The sequence below is a fragment of the Patagioenas fasciata genome, chromosome 6 (genome assembly GCF_037038585.1).
Source record: "Patagioenas fasciata isolate bPatFas1 chromosome 6, bPatFas1.hap1, whole genome shotgun sequence".
Taxonomy (NCBI): domain Eukaryota; kingdom Metazoa; phylum Chordata; class Aves; order Columbiformes; family Columbidae; genus Patagioenas; species Patagioenas fasciata.
Genome location: NC_092525.1, coordinates 11,436,231 through 11,457,881, shown reverse-complemented (window position 1 = coordinate 11,457,881; position 21,651 = coordinate 11,436,231). Strand labels below are relative to the sequence as shown.

Genomic DNA, 21,651 nt, shown 5'->3' with positions numbered 1-21,651 from the left:
GCATGGGACTCTGGGGACCACTCAAACTGGTGGAGGGAATCATAAGAGATATTGCTAGTAACTTAATCATCTCCTTTGATGCTGCGGTAGCGGCTTGTGTAGTGTCCAGTGCTAGATGCTATGTAAGAGCACTTCTGAGGTAATTAGCGCCCTGTCCTGAAGGTGAATTTTTGCTTGGGGAGTACCAGTGAAAACTAAAACCCATTAGCTTTTCTCTCAGGAAGTTTTGCTGGGCTAGAGAATAATATGATCTTTAGGCATTAATAAGGCTTAGCCTTGATGGGAAGGGCCCTTTGTGAGAAAAAATCGTCAGTCTCTTCTGCCTGTAAGGTAGCAGTGTCTGTGGATGGGGGTGGGCTGGCTCCTTCTCTCTGTGCCCATGGAGGGGCAGGGGCCAGTGCACCCTCAGCACCAGAGGCTTTGTCAAGTGCGATTTGGCTTCTCCTCTAGCGCAAGCAGCTTCTCACCTTGCCTAGTCCCAAAAGACCCGATATTGGGAAAACAAAGAGCAGCTCTCTTAGCCAGCACAGCTCCTAAGTTAAGTCAGAGACAATAACTGAGCCCCTGACCCTTGCAGAAGGTCCCAGTTCTTGCTCGTGTCCACGTGCTGCTTTCTCGTTCGTGTGCTGTGGCCACTGAAACTCCCAGGGTGCCCGATGGTTTCATGTAGCCCGAGGGAGAACATGCACATGTAGCAGGAACAGTGTGTAGGGTAATGTACGTCTGTTAAAAGTGAGGCCTCAAAGGTGCTGGAAGCCCTCTGATGGCCTAATAATAATTATTAATGCTAATAAAGATTAGTGACCTCCTCGCCTCCTGGCAGAAGGCTGGAATAATAACTACAGAGTCTTTGTTCAATCATATATAAGAATGGGTCAGTCTTGTGCAAAAACCTCCTTCCCCAAGCTCCATCCTCTTCTTGCATCCAGTCCTCTGCTGGCTGCGGTTTTATTTTCCTGAATTACAAGAGGGAATGGCTTCTTTTTCCCTCTCCATGCTCCTGCGACAGGAGCAAGGGGGAGAGAGGGATTAGTGAGCTAATTAGAAATGATCGCATCTATCAACACTAATTAACAATCCTGTGGTCTCACTCGCCTGTTCTTTTGAGCTGCTCCCCTTCGGGACAGCTCCGCAATCACCCCCTGCCTTTGGGGCCGCTCCGTCCCTTCCGCGCTGATTGGAAGTGATGGCCGGGCTGCGTGTCCTGTCGTGTGGGGACAGCGCTGCTCGGGATGGGCTTTCGAAGCTGCAGCGTTCCCTTTCTGTTCCCGCTGTCACCAGGAGCACCTTAGGCCTCCGTGGGCACAACACTGCCACTGCTAATGACCACGGAATGAAGATGGCAGGGGGATTTGTTTTCAACACCTTTTTCCTCCGGTGGCTTTTTCACTTGTGGCACTTGGTTAAAGGGCTGTGTCTCGGCGGAGCTGAGTGAGCAGAGATGGGGCCTGTCTGCTGAGCCTCGTGTGGAGCTGGAGCAGAGCAAAGTTCTGTTCCCAGCTCTGCAATTACATTTCAACAGTAGAGCAGGTGCTTGTTCTAGCAAAAGAGTCCCAAGAATTTATCAGTGCAAGACCTAAAACAAATTGTCTTCTCTTTATCCATATTACAGTGCATGGACTGGAGGATAGCAGTAAAAAAGTTAAAAATACTAATAAACTTGCCAAGCAGGCTGACTTAGCTGAATTGATTTGCCACAGGGAGTCCTGCCAGAATAATAAAACTGCTCCTTCTCTACGTTTCCCTGTTTAAAAACAGGTTGAGGGGAGAGAAAGATGCGTCTGTGATCAGGATAAAGCTTTGCTCCCATGTTTTTCTCTGGTCAGATAAGTGTTTGCTGGACAATGCTCAAGTCATGTCTGATTCCAGCCTTCCCCCATACTTTGTGCTGGCTCTGCAGAGCTACTGAGGCACGGAAAGAGCATCCTGAACTTATGCGAAAGAGCCATACTGAGGGATATAGGTGTTCACTAAACCAGAACTTCAGGAGGATCTCATGCACTGAAGTACAAACCAGAAAGAGCATGGCTTAACTCCTGACTGCTTCTGGTAACAGGGCTGGATGATGTTGAAGAGACAGGAGAGATAATGTTTGAGGTTCAGGAAGGGGAGAGAGAACACAGAAGACATTTTGGGGGGTCACTGTTTTATTTAAAAGTGGAACATAATTAATCTGGGCACAGTGACATTAGCAATAACACTTCATGATGTTTGCTTCTGTGTTGACTGTAAGTCAAGCTGTTCACCTTCTGGAGTAGAAGAATAAGAATAAGAATAACAGATTTAAGCAGACAAATTAGAAAGGAAACTATTAAAATAGGTACCTCAGTATTGCTGGTGGCCTGAAGTATATGGAGAGGCAGGTGGGCTGTGGAGCTGTCAATGTGATGTACCCAACACGAGAGATTGTGGAGCTTCACCGGATGAAATCCTGACAAATGATGAAAGTGCTGTGTGTTTACTCGAGAGTCTCTGATGTTCAAAGGGCCAGGTATCGAAAACACTCTTGTTTTAGTTGCAGGTTGCTATCTCTTGCTCTAGGAATGTCACATTCTCAGGATCCTTTTCATGATGTAGGAGTGAAGATTGATTTTGCAGGGAATTTTCCCACAAATCTGTCTCATTCAGTGAGGAAAAGCAATGCCCAGAGAATAATTTGAAGCCTTCTTAATCCTGGAGCATCATATAGTGTAGGGGATGACATGTACCCCTAATTCTGGATTATGGGAATGTATATCTTAACCCAGAGAGTCTCGAGTCTGGAGAAGCCAACAAAGAAGCCAACAAGAAAGGGTCTTTCAGGTCTGTGTTGGTGCGTTTAGCTGAAACTTTATAATTCGCTTGGTGATATGTATGCACTAAATTGTGCACTGTAGAAAACAATTGACAGCAACTTTCCCATACCTTGGTCCTTCTCTTCGTGGCGTTCCAGCAGCTTCCTCTGGCTCCTTGGCTGCGGGGAGCTCTTGATCCCACAGGATTCAGGCACGAAGGCTTTCGGAGTGTGCTGCGGTGCTCACAATGTCAGGAACGATTTCTGGCTAACGCAGCTTTTTGGTGGTGTCATCTCTCATTATCACATAGGCTTTCCTTGGGCTCTTCCTTGTCTCTCATTCAGAATTTTGACCTTCCTTATTAATTAAACAGCAACTATCCTGCAGCCAGTGATTGAGTTATTCAGTAATACCTGCCTAAAGCCATCATAATAAAGGACAGAAATTCTTTTTAATGCAAATCATTTGGTTCCAGATGTTTTGATCACATTAAACGATGGCTCAAATTAACCAGAGATTGGATTAAGCAACAGGCTATGTTGGCTGCTTTTTCTAATCATGATGATTCCCAGCATGTTTGTTCCCTGGAGCGTGCCTTCAAGAACGCTGTGTACCCCCCGTTTTCCTTACGTGAAAACAGTGACATAAAAATAATGGAGCAAGCCTGAAGCTCTGTAGCGTAGGGGCTGCGTTTTTCACAGCAAACATCTTTCCTCTCCATAAACGTTACCTGCTGCTCGGATGCTGCTCTGACTGGTTCATGATGTCCTGGGAAGGAATTATTCGGTGTGTACAGAAGACACTGTGGTCCTGGAAGTGATTGTTACATACCTTGTCCAAGGCTTTTCAGGCGCTACATCATCCTTCTACAGTCTAAGAAAGTTCCTGTAGAAGAAATAGATGTGTTAGTGAATAGGTCTTGGACTTAGAAGGCAAAATCCAGAACTGGATTCAGCGGCTTTATCACTCAACTTTGAAAACAATTTCAGGCTTCCCAGAGAAAATATTTAACCATTTGAGTAACTTGCCTGGGGATGTGCAGCAGATATTCCTTCCCCTAGTTATTGAATTGTGAGTAATTGCCTTTCTGAAATCAGGGTGTACTTAGCCACAGGTTCCACATTTAATCTGGAAAGTTACAGTCTCTGTACTGTTCACAGAGGTAAGAACAGGGACTTGTAACAGGATTTTCAAGGGTTTATTATTTGGAGCTGAGCAAATAGAGAAGAGAGTGGGTCTACAAACTTGACACGTCTTCCTTTTTTTTTCTTTCCCCGGTTTCTCCATGCAGCTCGGATTGGAAAAATGAAACGGAGGAAGCAAGACGAAGGGCAGGTATGTCCCCTCTGCAGCCGACCTCTGTCAGGATCCGAGGAGGAGATGAGTAGGCATGTGGAACAATGCCTTGCAAAGGTAGAGGCGCAGCAGGATCACCAGCTGCCATTCCCTTCTCCCTCTTCCCAGCTTTGTCTGCAGTTGACCTAACATGGGGCAAAAACTAACATTGCTGAGCTTTTAGGCAATGCTAACTGTCTCCCTGCGGTCTGTAGTCACTTCTCTTTGTCTTGGAAGATGGATTCCTCTGGGGTTTTCTCCTGTGTCGCATTAGTAACTTTTTTACTTCGTGCACTCCTTTGCTGTTACTGAAGTCTAAGTTGCAGGCTGTAAACATAGAGATTAGGAAGCCTTGTGTAAGACTTCATGCTTCCTATGTAGCACAGCAAGAAAAATTCTTTCTGATCTCTGCCTTTGACGTTAGAATTATTTTTGTTGGGTTTTTTTGTAACAGACTGGCATTTGTAAATGTTGCATGACCATCTTACTCCAGGAAGCGCATTTGAGCAGAACCATTCTCTTGCTGTTCATCCCAAAGTCAGCAAAGAGGAAGGAGGAACAAGCCCTAGGGGAGGGAGAGAGTTGTGTCATAGGGCTTTCTGTGTTTGTTTCTCAGGAAAAACCCACAGTAGAGATGATGATAACAAATCTTGTTGCCTCAAGAAGTGCATGGTGTAAAGAGAGGTGTCTTTTGATCAGTGTTCCCTAAAAAAAAATATGCTCTGGGAGAACATTCCTGCAAGGAATACAAGGCATCTGTGGTTTACGTGATAGGGGAATTGCACTTTGAAGTGCAGACCAGCATTGCTACAGGAACCAGAGCTTAGATGTCCATGTGTAAAAAGAAAAAATAATAACAGTAGTAATAATAATAATGAGCCTTGCAACTTGTTTTGATCTTAAGGTTGTCAGGTTTTTCCAGCACCCATTTACTTCTAGATTTAGATCCCTGGGAACGGGGGTGGAGGTAGATGCTGCTGTCCTCGCTGTACTTAGCTGTCCTGGGAACGATCCAGCTTTTCCTCTCTATCCTCCCCCGAGTTATTAGCCTCAAAGAGTTATTTCATGCGGCTCAACACTCTGCCCCTGCTTTACCCTGTGCAGAGAGAAGGTTCATGCATGACTGAGGATGACTCTGTGGACATCGAGAACGAGAATGGCAACCGCTTTGAAGAGTACGAATGGTGCGGGCAGAAGAGGATACGGGCTACTACTCTCCTGGAGGGAGGATTTCGAGGTGCGCCAGTGTTTTGGGGACCCTTGTAAATCATTCTGCAGTGGAATTTGATCATAGTCTTATCTTTAAAGGGAGGGACCTAGAGATTTGGCTTTCACAAAGGGTGGGATGGACCTTCAGCCTTTGCTAGAATGCAAAGTGATTTCAGATTCTGCCTCTTGAATGATGAGAGTCAGAATTTGTGCAAATCTTGAACAAAAGTGTAGGTTATTTCTCGCTCGAGAAATGTGGCTGAAGAGGGAACGAGTCGGAATGGGTAAAATGGGGAGATCATTTGGGGAAAATAGCTGCTTATGCGTTACACATAGTAAGAAATACATGGAAATATGTGCAGAGAGGGAAATAGAAATGAAATTGTAAAAATTACCAGCCTGGAGTGACGAAAGCTGGTGTATCAGCCTCTGGTGATGTATTGAAGGTGACAGCCAAGTCGCTTTAGCACCTGCATAAAATATTAAAGGGCCGGTTGTGCATTTATCACTCCATCCCTTTTAAGGTTGATAAATGAGAATCCAGGAACCTGCTCTGCACCTCCAGCACTGCAAGCCCTTAGGGCTTCCAGACAAACACATTTTATTTTTCCTCCTTCTTTTGCTCCTTCCTCAGTGACGGGGAAATCGGTTACTGAGGAGAGAGTGAGTTATGGCAAAATTTGACCTCTCGTGAGCTTTATTGGTGAATGTAATTTTAGCTAGAAAGCTGGCCCCTTTCTCACACTCAGCCCTTTGGCCTCGAAGAGGAGGATTTACTAAACTGTTCGTTGGCATGAACCTCTGGCACTAAGGGGAGTCTCTCGCAAGCAATCCACGTAGCGCATGCCTAATCAGAGGAGGAATGCTGGCTCCCTCCGTTCAATAAAGAGGATGGGATGCGATCTCTTCCTATATCAGCTTGGATTTTAATTTAAAATATCTCAAGGGGAAAGGCTACTATGTAAGGGAGTTGGACTTAAAAGCCAGCCATGTGCTCACTGACAGCCTGGCATTCCTGATCTGCTCTTACCTTCCTCTGAAATTAAATTGCAGCTGGGTTGTAGCAGAGCAGGTGATCAGGAGCGCAGAGGTGAAGGAGCAGCTTCTTTGGGTTTTGAAGACCACCTAGTGAAGCTCACACTGTTATCTCCTGTGTCTGTAGCCTTACCTACCTTAAGTCTTTTTGTACTCACATGCAAATTGAGTCTGTACATGATTCCAGGTAGGGGTCTGATGAGACCATGCAGGGCCTTAGGCTATTGTTTATGTGGTGTATTTACTACAGTCCATAGTGGGGAAGCCTGGGACGTCTGTGTGCCTCTATCATTGTCACTGCTAGTCCTGATGAGAAAAAGCTGCTCAGTTGATTTCTGCCCCTTTTTTGTGCATGCATAGTTTCTGCCTTCGCCCCCACCAAACACCTGAGTTTGAGGACAGCACAACCTTCCGCTTCCTTTGGTGTGGACATTGTGCCGTCTGCACCTGGCTGACATTCCTGGTTGGTTTTGAGTTAACTCACCGACGTGTGGTCTGAGCCTCTCATGCTGCTTTAGTCACGTGGAGACTGTAATTTGAATGAGGCTTCAGGGGGCAAAATGTATGTAATTGATCTGATAAGGCTGTGCAAATGCAAAGTACTTCTTGTTGCATTTTTTTCTGTATTTCAAGAAATTCTCAAATGTGTTAGTTTGTGTTACATAAATTAACTGCTTTTCTTCACCAGAGGTTAGACAGATTCTAGCAACAATCAGGGCCGTAACATCTGGTAGATGGCTGCACAGGCATGGGCATTTACTTCTGTGTTTCTTATTTAGAAATAGCTATGCTTCCATCAGGAATTTCAGGATCCTTCTTTCCTTTTTGAGACCTTCCTGACACCTTCAGGAGTGTTCAGTTACATGAACAGATCCAGCAAAGGAACACAAGACTAGGAAAAGAGTAGAGCACAACCAGATGCAGTTCTAACACTTTCCATAATTACCCTGATGGGAAGGCTTTTGAACTAGGCTGCACCCCGTGTGGTGCTGCACGAAAGGTGTCTGTGCTCACAAGCACAGGAACCTCCCTGTAGCATCTGTAGTGAGGAGCATCCTCTGTGCAGCTTTTGGTGGCAGAGCCACCGCTGAAGTGACTCCACCTGGCACATGCGTTTCTCCCTGGAGCACACATCTGCTGGCAACTGGATTCAGCAGCTGCCGTGCTCCTGTGGAGAGGTGGCCCCTTCCCTAAACAGATAAACTTTTTGCCACCAACTTTATACCTAGTGTTTTGAGATGACCAGATAAATCTACCTGCTCTGTGCAAGAAGTTTCTGTGGAACTGGGGAAGCCAGAGCAAAGCTGGAGTGATCTCCCATAGTTGGCTGATTGTATTTCTTTTTAAGCTTTTTCATGCTCCCTTTTGTGGTTCTTGTCTCTGGCTGCTGGCGCTCGGAGGTCTCCATGAGTCAGACCTGCTCTGTGCACTCTCAGGTAACCTTACGGTGACTTTCTTTTCCCTTTTTCTACCAGTGTTGGCTCTTGCCTTGTTTTAGGGACAGAATCCTTAATTTACAGCCCTGAAGCACAGCACAACGTTGTGGAGATGCTTTCTAATGCTTAAAGCTGCTTTGTCTGGAGTTGGCAAGGCCCTCATTAACCCCCGTCACCCGAGGCTTTGTGTTTGGCTCTGTTCCCTTTGCTGAGAAGTAGCAGTGATGTGGAAATCGAAGGCCTTTTATAATGCCAGACAGCCTTTGCCAGGCTACAGGGATGTCACCAGTGTCTAAAGAGATGACATGGGGAGATACATAAAACCGGAGGGGAAAATAGATGTCTGTGTGTCTCATTAATTTTGGTTTTAATGCTGTGTTGCTTTGAGGAGATGTCACAGGCAGGTGAAGGGGGAGCAGGAGACTGTGGCCAACGTGTGTTGCATGAGTCCGTCAGACCATTGGGCAGCATTGCAGAAGTGGCTCAAACTTAACACAGGTCCTGACTGCTTCTTTTTATTATTTTGGGTTAATGGACCAAGTTCATATCACTCTCAAGGTGAGGAAATTCTTTGCTAATTCTACGAAGGATCCTGCCAGGTTCTCAGGTGGGAGGAGGCTGGGAGATCTTGGGCTTTTTCTTCTTGAAAACAGAAAGGTCAGAGAAATGAACAGCCCAGCTCAGGTTTTCTGGAAGGCGGTCTAATAATACTTGGGAGCTGTCATGGGCTGAAACACTCACTTGTGTCGTTCCTAGGATGAAGCTTTCTTGCTTCCACAGTGCTGTGGGAAAGACTTGCTCCTCTCACCTGTCTTAGAAGGTGGAAGTTTTTGTCTTTTGTGTTGGTGCTGCAGCTGCAAATCCCTATTCGGGTCTAGTGCGGCAGAGCCAAAACACACCTTGGCCACCACAGCTTGGCATACTTGATGCAGCAGGTGGAAAGAACAGGAGATGGCAGCAGGTAGGAATATGACATCACTGAGAAGTGCTGGCATCACTATGTTGTCTCTGAAGCTATTGGGTCTGGGGAAAGCATTCAGTTGGGAATTATTTGGTACTTCCAGGTGTCCTCCTGGCTTCTTAAAGCATCATTTGCAATCATGTAATTTGCTTTTCCAAAACTGGAGGAATGCAGGGTGTAAATGAAGATTATCAGCAGTTATTAATATATAGGATTTGGAATAACTTTGCTTCAGCAGAGGTCCTGCTTGAAGTAGGAGTTTTTAGCAGGAGAGCTCTTGCTTTTCTTTGGGATGGGTGCAGAAGGTTACCAACATGAAATACCAAGCCCTGTTTAAATCAAGCTGGTGCTTCAAAGTGAAAAGCTGTACAGATGTAATAATCAAATATTTCCCTATCTCAGAACAGTGTCACAAGACTCTAATTTCTCTAGAAATACCTGAACATTCAGTAACCTTCTATCCCCACATCTCTGGATCATCCCTTTCTGAAGGTCTTTGTTGCAGGGGCTTATTTCGTGCCATCTTTGTCTAATGAGTTTCTGTGTTTGGGAAGCCAAGAAGGCTTCACAAGTGAGAGCATCAAGTGGCTCCCTGTCTGATGCTTTTGTTTTGTTTTTTTCACCACTCAGCGTATCTGTAGCAATTCTTCTGTTCCCTCTCCAGAATGGATGCGCGTTACCCTCGGTGTTTACACTGTAAGGTTATCCCTTTAAAGAATTCCTGAGGGAAGTTCAAAAGGGTTTTTTTTCTTTGAAAGATTCAGTGACTCTTTTTGTGTGTGTGTCTCTTACTTGAAAGAAGGGAAAGGGAGGGGGAGAGTGAGAAAAAGTGCTTTATCTGAAAAGAATCGCATCAGCTTCGCACTGATAGAAGCCGCTGTCATCTCTTAAACGGCTTAGCACAGTCAAAAGGCAAGAGGACTTAAAACAGTGTCTTACACAGGGATCGATGGGTGGAACACATAACTCGTAACTGCAAAAAAAAAAAGCAGCACAGGGGGAGAGATAACGGTAATGATTGCATTGAGGGAAGCTTGAGGGAGGCTTGTTCTTTGTAACACAGCTTCAAAGGTGTCTGGGCCGGTGCCTAAGCAAACTGTCCTGTGAAGTCGCTGCCTCTGTAGGTCTAGGGAAGGCAGGGGGGGTGCCGCTCGCACCCTTCTGTTTCTTAGCAGATGGGACAAAGATTAGTAAATGCCAGGTTAGCGGCTCCCTTCTGCTGCCTCACATTTGAGGAGAGGTTTTTGTCACTCCATCTCACCGTGCGTTTTGGGAAGCTGGCTTGTCCAGGCGAGGGGAAGGGGGCGAGCGGCGGATGGGGCGGTTGGGGAGATGGGGCGCGGGGCCGGGATGTCAGTTTATCGATCGCACCTCAGTCAGGAGAGCTGCAGGCGCAGTGCTCTGAGCACGAGCGGCAGCGTGCTTAATGTGATTGAAAGGCAGTTAAAATGGCGGTGACCTTTTCAGGGGGAATTAGATTGCCTGCCAAGAGTGGTTAGAGGGAGTGATAACGCCAGCTTGAGGAAGCTGTCCAGTCTGCTTCAAAGGGAGAGAGACGGAGACAGGGAAAGCAAGCTAGCAGCAAGTACCATTTAAAGCGTGAACCGCGCGATCTGATAGAACAGAGATTGCTGTCCTCTTTAGATATGAAAGAATTGAAGAATCGTAGCTTAGTTCTTCCACCCGCCCCGTCGTCTTCTCCCCTCCGGCTCCCCCACCAAAAAGCCTTCCTCCAGGCACAGCAGCAAGCTGGTCACCACTGCTCTTCTGGGCTTCTTTTCCTTCAGCAGATCAGTTGCATCAAAAATAACACAGAAGAGAGAAAGACTTTGAAAATGTTAAAATGGTAAGCAGGGCATTTTCAGGGAAAGATACTTTCTGAGAAAGATCGACATGACGAGGATCTGTCTGATAGATTGCAATACTCTCGAAGAAGGAGAAGCACACGAGGATCACTGAACTCCGAAGTTTCTCTTTATTTCTCCATGCTGCCCTCCTCCCAGGCCAGCAAAGGGCCTGTATCTGTTTTTAGTGTCTTATCAAGGGAAAAGAACAGTACAACTTAGCATGTGCATAGGGGGACTTGGTAACAAACTACAGTTATCCTTGGGTGGCCATTTGCATTGGATCTCATGTCATGTACAATTAAGGCAGCTGCCTGGAAAGTGAGACTATATTCAAATGTCTGAAAGTTTCCAGCAGCTGGCTGCAGTCCCACTGTCGCCTTTCTGTCTCTGCAGAATCCAGATATGCTTCAATTGGAGCAGCATATCTTGTAGGCCAGCCTTTGTCTAGCATGGATCAGTTGCCCAAGAGAGAATCACACACAGAATCGCAGAATGTTCGCGATTGGAAGGGACCTTGAGGGATCATCCAGTGCAATCCGCCCGCCAGAGCAGGAACACTCAGCTGAGGTTCCACAGGAAGGTGTCCAGGCGGGTTTGAATGTCTGCACAGAAGGAGACTCCACAACCTCCCTGGGCAGCCTGGGCCAGGCTCTGCCACCCTCACCATGAAGAAGTTTCTTCTCAAATTTAAGTGGAACCTCCTGTGTTCCAGTTTGTAGCCATTACCCCTTGTCCTACCGTTGATTGTCACTGAGAAGAGCCTGGCTCCATCCTCCTAACACTCACCCTTTATATATCTGTAAACATTAATGAGGTTGCCCCTCAGTCTCCTCTTCTCCAAGCTCCAGAGCCCCAGCTCCCTCAGCCTTTCCTCACACGGGAGATGCTCCACTCCCTTCAGCATCTTGGTGGCTGCGCTGGACTCTCTCCAGCAGTTCCCTGTCCTTCTGGAACTGAGGGGCCACAACTGGAGCATTGAGGCAGTAGCTGTGTGCTCCTCCAACTTGTTCTGCTTCTCAATGCATACAACATTAGAAACATGCTGTCAAATGTGTAGTCCTATCCTCAAAATCTAAGTAGATCCTTTTCAGTTCTCCTGCCTCAGCAGCAGGCGTTTGTGTTCATGGTGACTTTGTTCGTGCCTGGTAACTGCCTGGCTGAAAGCTCCAAACAGAGGGGGAAAACTCAGTTGTGCTCCTCAATGCAATTTTACCATCAAAGTCTACAACAAAACTCTGCAAAATCTGCATTTGACATGTATGTGGAAACTGAAGCGTGGAGAAGCATCTTCTCTAATGGTGCAAAGATGTTAGGAAAGCTGGCGACAGAGCTTAAAAGTCTTGCTCTAGAATCTCACCCAGAAGCCAACTGTGGTCTCTTTTTCAGATGAAATATAGTGAGACATACAGGAAAGCTTCAGAAGGCAAGGAAACTTCCCAGGATGTTCAGGTTGGGCTGCATTTAAGATCAGACCAGTAAGAGGGTATAAAATGATCTACTCAAATTTAGCAAAAGAATTTGAGCTGAACAGTAAAAGTGTGACTTCTTCTAAGAGACTGTGTGGGAAATAGAAGATGTTGCTGGTGTGTTCAGGCCTTTTGGAAGAATGGTCTGGTAACTAGAATCATCTTCCCCATTTCTGTGTAGAAGAATCAGAATTCATTTGTCTTACCCTGGCAGGCTAAAGCAAACTTCAGCTTGGATGCAAGAGCAGTCTGTGGTAAGAGCTTAGGGAATCTTTGCCGTAATGAAATTCTTAATCTTCCTCCCACTTAGCAAGAGCTCCGTTCAGTGCCTTTCTCTGTCAAATCCAGTGTCAGCGTCCCTCATTGCCGAGTCTCTAGGGTGAATGCATCTATACCTCTGAGCATCCTTCCCAGCCTCTCCATTGTGGTATTTTAGCCTTCCTGTATTTGGTTTGCTACCTTCAACTGGTCACTCCTACCTGCTGTAAGCTTCCAAGTGGGTGAGATGTATACATCTCGTGTTTCTCAAGTGCTTATTCTGTGCCTTGTTCCCCCTTTAGAGGGCTGCTGAGTCCCAGAGCACTCGTATGCCTTACCTCAGCTCTTGTGTAAAACGGTGGTAATCCTGGTAATCCCTCCATTGCTGAAGGACGGTGCTTTGTACTGGTCTGGTGGAGTAGCCCAACCACTCCTTAATGCTCGTACCTCTCTCCTTTGAGAGCAAGTCCTTGTCCATAAGGTAATACTTGACCTAAAAATGCCAGCAGATCTGTTTACATAGTGATGTATACAATAATCAGATGGGCTGTACCTGACAATTTCTCCAGAGTTTGTGTCCACTTGTAGAGTTTGAGGGATTGTGTGGCTAAAAAATGTCTCTTGGGTATTGTGCTGTATATTAATATCAGAATTTGACTTTAGTGAGCAGGAAAAGCAGATGAGAATTGTATGTGATTTTAAGAGAAAACAATTCAGAATTCCTGCCTTACATACAAAAGCCAGCATGACCCACCGTGTAACTGATGCTCTATATCATCTGTGTTTAAAGTCATATAATGCTTCAAGGAACGGTGTTTTCTTCATTTTGGAACACAGAGTAATCAATGGGACTCAGCAAAGTCAAAATCACTTTAACTGAAAAAAATAAATTGGTGCTTATAGCTGTTCAAAGTCATGATTGTTGGTAAGTACATTTTTATTAACTGGAACACATGCAAAAATGTAAGAACCTAATTTTTGTGCTCAAACTGCCAGAACGCATTAGCTGAAAGGAGCACAATCAACTAAACCTTGCTGTTTGATTTACTTAATGCCGACAGCTACTCTCACCAGGAAAAGATTTTCTGTGGGAAGAAGGGGAATTCTCTCCGTTTGACCGTATCATGTGTGGTACTTGGAGGAGGAGAAGGGATCTCTGTCACCCAGCAACAGAGGAGGGAGGAAAATAAATTAATTAAAAAGAAATCAGAAAAAGCAGTTGTAACAGCGTGAAAATTGGCAGGGGGAGTACGGGAGCAGGTAGAGCACCTGAAACTACTCAATTTTTTAAAACTGACTGGGTTTCAAGTTGACAGCATCCCTTTAAACTTCAATTTTCCTACATCTGAGACATGCAGTGTAAGATCTTCCACTCCCTTCTGCTGCACTTGCTTAGCTGCTCTCTGCAATGTATTCTTCTAGTAGCCTGTCTGCTTTGGGTTTGAAAGTCCCACGCTTTACGACAGTCATTTTAACTCTTCAAATATCTTCAGTTTTGCTAGAACTGCAACATACTACTTGGACACTCAGGTCAAACTCCAGCCTTAAGCACCTGATAGTTGATTGACGTGATTTTAATAGCGTTTTAGAATACAGTTGTTAAGTCAGGGGCAGTGAGATTTTTTTTCTAAAGGCAAAGGGAACGCGGGTCTCAATGGCTCTAAACAGCTCCTGTCTCCGCGTGTCGTCTCTTACACTCGGCGGTGAAACGCGTTATCGAGTAGTGCCCGGAAAGTGGCTAACTGCGTTTGACACACGCCAACTCCCTGCCTCCACACTGGATAATTGCATTGTCAACTGTTCAGCAAAGTGGCAGGTGACACTGCAGCCGGATTGATTGTCCTCGTATGGAGGCTCCCAGGACTGTCAGCCACCCAATCGATAGAGTTTACACAAGACACCGTGACTGCATCTGTAACTAATTTCAGTTTGAACCTCGCATGATGCGGCTGTCCCTGTTGCCTGGCCTCTCTTCTTCTTTGCTTGCATCTTTTCCCCGGACGAGGAAGTTGCTTTCCTGCTGAAACCCCGGTTTTATTTCTTGTTTCGGAGCTGGAAGTGAAGAAATCAATGATGTGTTTTGTGGTTTCAGAGTTGAGGGCATTACAGCACATGGCTAACTAGCAGCTCCAGTTTTTCAATCAATAGGCTGATCAATTGATTAAATTAGCACTGATTTTTCTTTCTTCTTTGCAGCCTAGAAAAGAATTAGTTTGGGGGGGAAGGATATGTGGGTTTGGCCCATGAAATGTAGCCCTTGGTTTTTCCAGTCCTTGGCTGCCTTTCTCCCATGAATACAATCTCTGTGTTCATCATTATTTAAAGCAAACTGCATGGAGCCCTGCTGCTGGTGGTGGCCGGCTGTACGCCGGGGTGTCACTCTCAGCTGTTCCCCAGCCTTGCTGCTTCATGCTCGGCTGCCTTAGAAAAGTCATCCTCCGAGCTCTGCTGTGCTGCTTTATTATTGGCAAAGTTGCGACATTCCTGTGATCCCTGTCAGTGGTGCTTATTGATCCAGTGATGTGAATCTGCTTAGTGATTCAAGATTACTTTAATTCTCCCTCTTCCTTTTTTTGTTTGTTTCTACCCTCTCCCCAGGGGAACAAAAGCTTTCAGATCCACCTTTCCCTGACTGTAGCTGCAGAGACCGTGGCTGTTGCTGCTGCTTTTGTACTTCAGCTGTGGGTTTTGAAGAGCAGCCTTTGAGACAGACGTGAGACTGTTTTCCCCTTAGTGCATCACACCGGCGTGAGGTTCTGGGATGTGCAAACAGCCACACCACATCAGACCTTTGGTCCAAGCGTGGTTTATTTTCCCTTTGCAGCCACAATCTGCACCTGATGGGTAATGGGGAGGCGTAAAAGAAATCTCTGGAATACTCTTCGTTGCCGTGAGGGGTGGGGAAGCATCTTCCCTGAGCCTTGCGGCAGCTGGCTCTTATCCTGTACAGCGGAGCTCGCCTGCCCTTTGTTCAGCACGCTGCTGTGAAATGATGTTAATGGTCGTAAAATTATATGAGCCTTTCTTTAAAGGCAGCTGTTCCTCTGATCTGTTAGCAAAGATCGCAGTCAGCGTCCGGGGCGCTGGTAAGCAGTCAGCTCTCTGGCAGCCCATTTGTGCCTCCGTAGGAGCTAATAGGCAGCATCAGATGGATGCGTCTGCTATTTCAGGTGTGCGCTGTAATGACACAGTTGGGTGTCAGTTTTCCAGGTAAATCACTGTTTTTCTTGAAATGGATCTGGCTCCAGAGAAATGAAACTCTCATCCTGCAAGCAGCTTTTCATGGCCTCTGAACGTCGTTTTTCCTGCAACAGGCTGGGAAAGTCACCAGAATAACTATCGTATATGCGTTTGTGCTAGGAAAAAATGGAGACAATTCCACTATCCAAAAATATGGCTGGGGAAGTGTTACGGATGTGCAGAAAGTCCGCTGTTCGGGATGGCTTCATTTCTGCCTTCCGTCTGTTCTCAAGAATCTCTAATGGCTTTCTCTTCCTTTCCAACTGGCTTTTAAAATCAAATGGTATCTGTGCCATCTTGTCCCCTTAGTACTAGTTTGGGATACTTCAGCAGCTGATGAAATAAACCCAGTTTAGAGCCATTCTCGGGAAGTGTGTGTGAGGCCTGGCCGTGTGTCTGCATAAACTACTTTTATTGCCTTCATTGTTTTTACTCTCCAAGAAGCCAACGAGTGACATTTCGTTAAGAAAAGAGAGTGAACGTGCTGGAAAGGGAGGTTGTGCAGAAGGGGGTTACTGCAAGGAGTGTAATTACCAAAGGCTACAGTTTTGGAGATTTAGAGGAGGCTTTTCTTCTTCTTTCCTGAACGCGTGTAGATTACCTGCAAGCAGAATGAATGCCTCTTCCCAGCCAAAACAGACCCCAGTAGAGCCGCATGCCCTGGAGATGGATTTGGATTTAGATTTAGACCCGCTTACCGAACTTGCACAAAATTCTGGATTTCTAGAGTATTTCTGATATAGATTTGACATACCCCCACCTTCCTTGGGGATCTAAACAGCAGAAACAGTAGATATACAGATGAGTTTTATCCTCTGCATGAGCAGCATCTAGTAGCTGCATTCATAATAAGTATGCTAATAATACTGACATATAATAAATACATATAAATATATAACACATAAAATGTAATTAACATATATAATAGTACTAACATCTTAGTTTTGTTCTTCAGTCTTACTTGGAGTGATAATGAAATATATGCAGAACAGCTGTCCCCTAAAACTGACTTATCTGCCTGGATAGTAGTTGAGGAGGAGAGATGGGGCACAGCGGGTCTGTGTTTTCCTGCCTGTGCTGATGAAATTTGGCTGTGGTTGGTTGGATCTGCCCTGGTTTGCTTGTCTGACCTGCCTGTTCCTGAGACTGCTGGTGTCCGTGTGAGCAGAAGCCAGCTCTGCTGCAGCACCTGAACCGGCATATGTTGTGACTTTGACCATCTGCCACTGAGCGTGATGGAGAAAAGGAGGGACTTGAATGCGAGGCCCTTTTATCTGTTCTGTGAATCTGCTGATATATCATGTTAATGACTCTCGATCTTAGCTTGAGCCACTGTTCACTTGAGAGGTGTTGAGATGACCGGTCATCGGGGGATTGCACAAAGCAAGTGAGATTTAAGAAGCAGCGCAGAGGTCAGAGAGGGTGCTTAGGCATAGGGGTCAGCTTAGGAGAAACCAAAGTTATAGAATGAGGGTGAAAAATGTTTCAGATTAAATTTGTCTCCAGCCATTATCAATAGGCACATGAAAGAAAGTGGAGATGTTTTCCAGTCTCACAGAATCCCAGAATGTCAGGATTGGAAGGGACCTGGAAAGCTCATCCAGTGCAATCCCCCCATGGAGCAGGAACACCCAGCTGAGGTTCCACAGGAAGGTGTCCAGGCGGGTTTGAATGTCTGCAGAGAAGGAGACTCCACAACCTCCCTGGGCAGCCTGGGCCAGGCTCTGCCACCCTCACCATGAAGAAGTTTCTTCTCAAATTTAAGTGGAACCTTTTGTGTTCCAGTTTGTACCCATTACCCCTTGTCCTATCACTGGTTGTCACTGAGAAGAGCCTGGCTCCATCCTCCTGACACTCACCGTTTATATATCTGTAAACATTAATCAGGTCACCCCTCAGTCTCCTCCAAGCTAAAGAGCCCCAGCTCCCTCAGCCTCTCCTCATAAGGGAGATGCTCCACTCCTTCAAGCTCAGCTGATTCCTGCAGCCTGGCAGTGGCCAGGAGGCATGATTTTTTTCCTGCTTTTCGAAGCTCTACCTTGCTGTTTCAAAAACATTGCGGCTTTTGTAGAGTACCTAAATTTTTCAGAAAGTAGCTTGAATTGGTGCTCATGCAGGCTGCTCCGAGGCCAGCCCAAGGAAAGCTGTGTACAGAGTGCTGGAGGGTGGCGGGCGCTCTAGGTAAGTGATCTTGATAGGTACACTCTGATTGATGGGGGAGTTTGTCTCCCAAACTGTCACAGGGTTTATAGAGGTGCCACTCAATACCAGTGCTGGAATTGCTTGTCAGAGCACCTGGCTACTAGAGCAATGGGGATTGGAGACAGAGCTGTAACTTTGTTTTTTCTCTGCTTAATGGCCCCAGCATCTGACCTGCCTGCTCGCTCCTGTTTGTCTGGACCTTAAGGAGGCAGCTGGGATTAAGACTGTCAGAGAATTGTTCTACTTTAGCATCGGGAGGCTAATTGTATCGGGACTGGCAGTGTATGACAAGTAGTTACCTCCTACCAAATGCACAGTGAGAGCAAAAAATTCTTCAACAATGAGAAGGAAAGATATAGAAGAGTCTGCATTTTGATTTGTTATTTTTTAGTCTGAAAGCAGCATTTTCAAATTCATATGTGGAATTATGTTCTTCAGGCCTCAGGTGACTCTCCTTGTAAGACTCACAGCTGCTCCTGTGAATAACAGTCTCGGGATTGTGAATTCCTAGGTCAAAGTCACAACATTCACTTGTCAGATTTCACTTCATTAACACGGTGGGATGAAGTTCTGGTCCTGAGCATCGACTTCTGAGTGGTGGCATTGGCACAAGTGCTCCACTCCAGGCAGCATTACTGACGGCCGTGAATTACTGCACGACCTTCAGAAGCCAAACCGTGCTGGAGGAACCCTTCCCCATTCCCAGCGCTTGCTATTGCATTGCGGATCACCCAAGCATAGTCTAGGGGGTCTTCTAGAAGCTCCCGTTCTCCTCTAGCAGGTCCAAATCAATGTCATCACAAAGGCCATTTTATTCTGCTCAATGTCCTCTGTGCTCCATTTCATATTTTCCTTGCTCCTGGATGGCAACGTGTGCTGCTGGCAAGCACTGGAAGTTGTGAGCCCTCTTCATACTTGGGCTGAGTTAGTGAGAAGCAGGTGTGATCCTATCAGGCCTTCCTTGCATTTAGTGGTCCTCTTAATCCATTTATAACAGCACTTGTCCAGAAATCTGGTTTGAATGAGCCTGAGATGAATGAATAATGTCAAGCAGTTCAGACGTCAAATATTTGAACAGCTGCGTGGGTGTTTTCACTGGCTTTGTGCACAGAAGCAACCTCAGGAAGTTAGACAAGGAAGGTCAGGTCGAAATTGTGGCACCAAACCGCAGCCTGCCGGAGCTGGCCTCAAAATCCATCCCCAAAATCCATCCCTGCTGCAGATGAAAGGGCGTTGGGATGCCGGTGCCTCCACAGGTGATGCTGGGCCAAGCTTTGTGTCCTGTTCTTTTGTGTTCTCTTGCATGCGGTGGCAGTACAGTGGGATCTACAGACCTTTTCATTCACATCAGAAACATATTTTGTGGTTTTTATTTTTCTCTTCTTTTTTTTTAAAGCAGCCTCTGAAGTCCTAAAACCGATAGCACAGTTTATATTCAGCATCTCGTGTGGCTACACAGAGGTTACTTTAGCATGCAGGTTCTGAATCCTTCTCTTTTTTTACCGTTTTGCAATGGATTGCACTTGGTCATGTTCCAAAAACAAAAAAACCCCACTAAAATCCATATTTGATGAAAATCTGAGAGTTGGGTCACCTTATTACAATGTCCTTTAGGCCCTGGCCTGGGAGTCCTTGTTTGATCAGAAAAGAAAATTTGCCCTTCTCCTGCCCCTCATCTTAACCTATAAACTTCTCTGCTGTGCCCTCCCCTCTAACTGAAACGCTGTATCAGATCATCCCAGTGTGTATCCATCATCCTAACACAGTGTCCAAACCCTTCCTCTGTACCCTCCCTGTGTATGGGGATAGTACTCTGTTGGGAATGCACTGGTTCCTGTTATAGAGCTCGATTCAGCAAAACATCTGTGGAGTATTTTCCTTACAGACTTACAAGGGATTTTCTTAAGTACAAAGGTTTTGAGAGCAAGGACAGCAGGATTCTGAAGTCAAGGTGACTTAATATTTGTAAATTGTATCACAGTAAGCAGATCTTCTTTCCTTAAGCTCTAACCATAAAGCTGGAAACAAAATTGATGGAAAGGTGCGTGTTTGATGTGTGCTTGGCATCCCTGCAGAGAGAGGGACACAGGGAGCGGTCGCACTTGCATTGACTCTTTCGGACACTCTCAGCCCCCCCCAGGCACCTGCTCCCAGTATTCATTGTCTGGCTAACATTCACATCACCTCTGGGACTGCCCAAGTCACAGTTCCAGCTTTGCATGATTTGTGTTTCCCACAGCTACAAGAAAAATGAAGACCTGTGTGTCCAAAGTTTATGGCCTTTGAGAAGTGATGGGCTAAAGCAATGCCAGGTGCAGGGGATGGTGTTACTGCAGGTTAAATGCCAAACCTGTAAATTACCCGCCCTGTTGCCCACTGTGACTTCTAAGGCAGCTTTGAAAGACTATCCAGCTTCTTTGACAGGTCTCTCTTACTCCTCTAAATCTTCTCCCAAACGTTGTGATGAACTGAAGGTTTCAAGATTTACTAGATGAGCCATTGCAGCAAGAGAAGGCAGCTCGTGACACGTGTGCAGCCGGTACGTGGGACACTTTTTAAGGGGTCTGCTGGAAGAGGGCCGCCCCGGTGACACCCCAGAGCTGACCCATGAGTAAGGATGGCTCCTGCAGTACCTGCTGCAGATGGTGCGTGCTGCATTGTCGATGCTGGTTTTGTTACCTCTGCTGAAAATTAAGACTGGCAATTACTTTGAAGTAAAAGGTAGTTTACGCTTGTAGGGAAAGGTTAGTCTTAAAATCGTTGTCATGCTACGGTTATCACTCGTTAAGGACCTTCTTTATATTCAGGGAAGAGAAATATCAAATCCATATAAACAAATTTTATTAGGGGCTTAATGAATCGGCGAGACCATCAGTTTCTAGAGAGTGACAGTAAAGAACTGTGTCTGCATGGTGTCCTTGGAAATGACACCACCTTGCCCCGGTCTCTGCACGGATGCGGAGTGTTAGAAATACAGCTCACTCCTCTGGTCTGGGAAAGGGCAAGTTTGCTGCTGACAGCACAAGCTTGTGAGAGCCCAGTGGGATGAGCAGACTGAGGCATCTGCAGCACTAAAGGACAACCCTCACGCTTGGGAATGTCCTCATTCTTCAGATGTGCACCTCCTATTCAGTGCTTCTACATGAATTTTAACTCATCCTTTGCGCACAGAACCGCGTTCGCAGTGCAGAAAATGTACCACTCTGGGGGCATTTGTGCAAAGTCAAGACTGCCTCTGCCTGACTGGTTCAGTGTTTGCCAGTGAGATGCACTCCCTGGTGTGGCCACTTCAGTCACCAGCCACCTGGATGTGCCAGGTCCCTCGGGCTGCAGCAGCAGGTATGCTCTGTGAGCCAGGTATCCAGGTCTGCTGTCTGGAGCATGGGATGATGCCAAGTGAAAACGCCTACTGGGGGCAGCCAGAGTGAGCTGGTTTGTATCTGTGTGGCTTGTGTCTCCAAACAGCTCAGATCTGCTGCAGAATTGAACGCAAACGATCTTGCACCACCTGAAGATTCAAGAGATCTTTGCTTAATTTCCAGTCTCATGGGAGAGAGCATGTCCAGTATTAGATCACGTAAAGAGTAAATCTATGTCTTCCCTAGTTTCCAGTAATAAATCTTAGGCAGCAAATACCATGTAAAGGTTCATCTTTGCCTGCGTGCACATTTGGCTACATTCAGCAGTAACACAGTCAACAAAATGCTTAAGAACCAAAATAAATGTATGTATTATTAGAAAGTGGCACTTACTACATAGTTCAGTCTCGGCTATAACTGTTCACTCTCTTTTCCTGCTGGAATTGGGACTGGGCTTGTGCCCGATCCACCTTTGTTGGAAGGGCATGACTCTTGTTAGCTTGTACTGGAGTTTGCTTAGAGAAGTAAT

At 46.0% G+C, this 21,651-nt stretch overlaps 1 protein-coding gene across 3 annotated transcripts in view; it reads left to right on the top strand.

The window, feature by feature from the left end:
* Positions 1 to 21,651, top strand: part of RNF220 (ring finger protein 220) — a 218,692-nt gene that overhangs the window by 165,052 nt on the left and 31,989 nt on the right. For 2 of the 3 annotated variants that reach the window (XM_065842149.2, XM_065842152.2), the window contains 2 exons: positions 4,066 to 4,187; positions 5,214 to 5,346. In XM_065842149.2, the coding sequence (XP_065698221.1) occupies positions 4,066 to 4,187; positions 5,214 to 5,346 (255 nt within the window). The remainder of the gene's footprint in view (positions 1 to 4,065; positions 4,188 to 5,213; positions 5,347 to 21,651) is intronic. The other variant, XM_065842151.2, reaches the window with a different exon arrangement.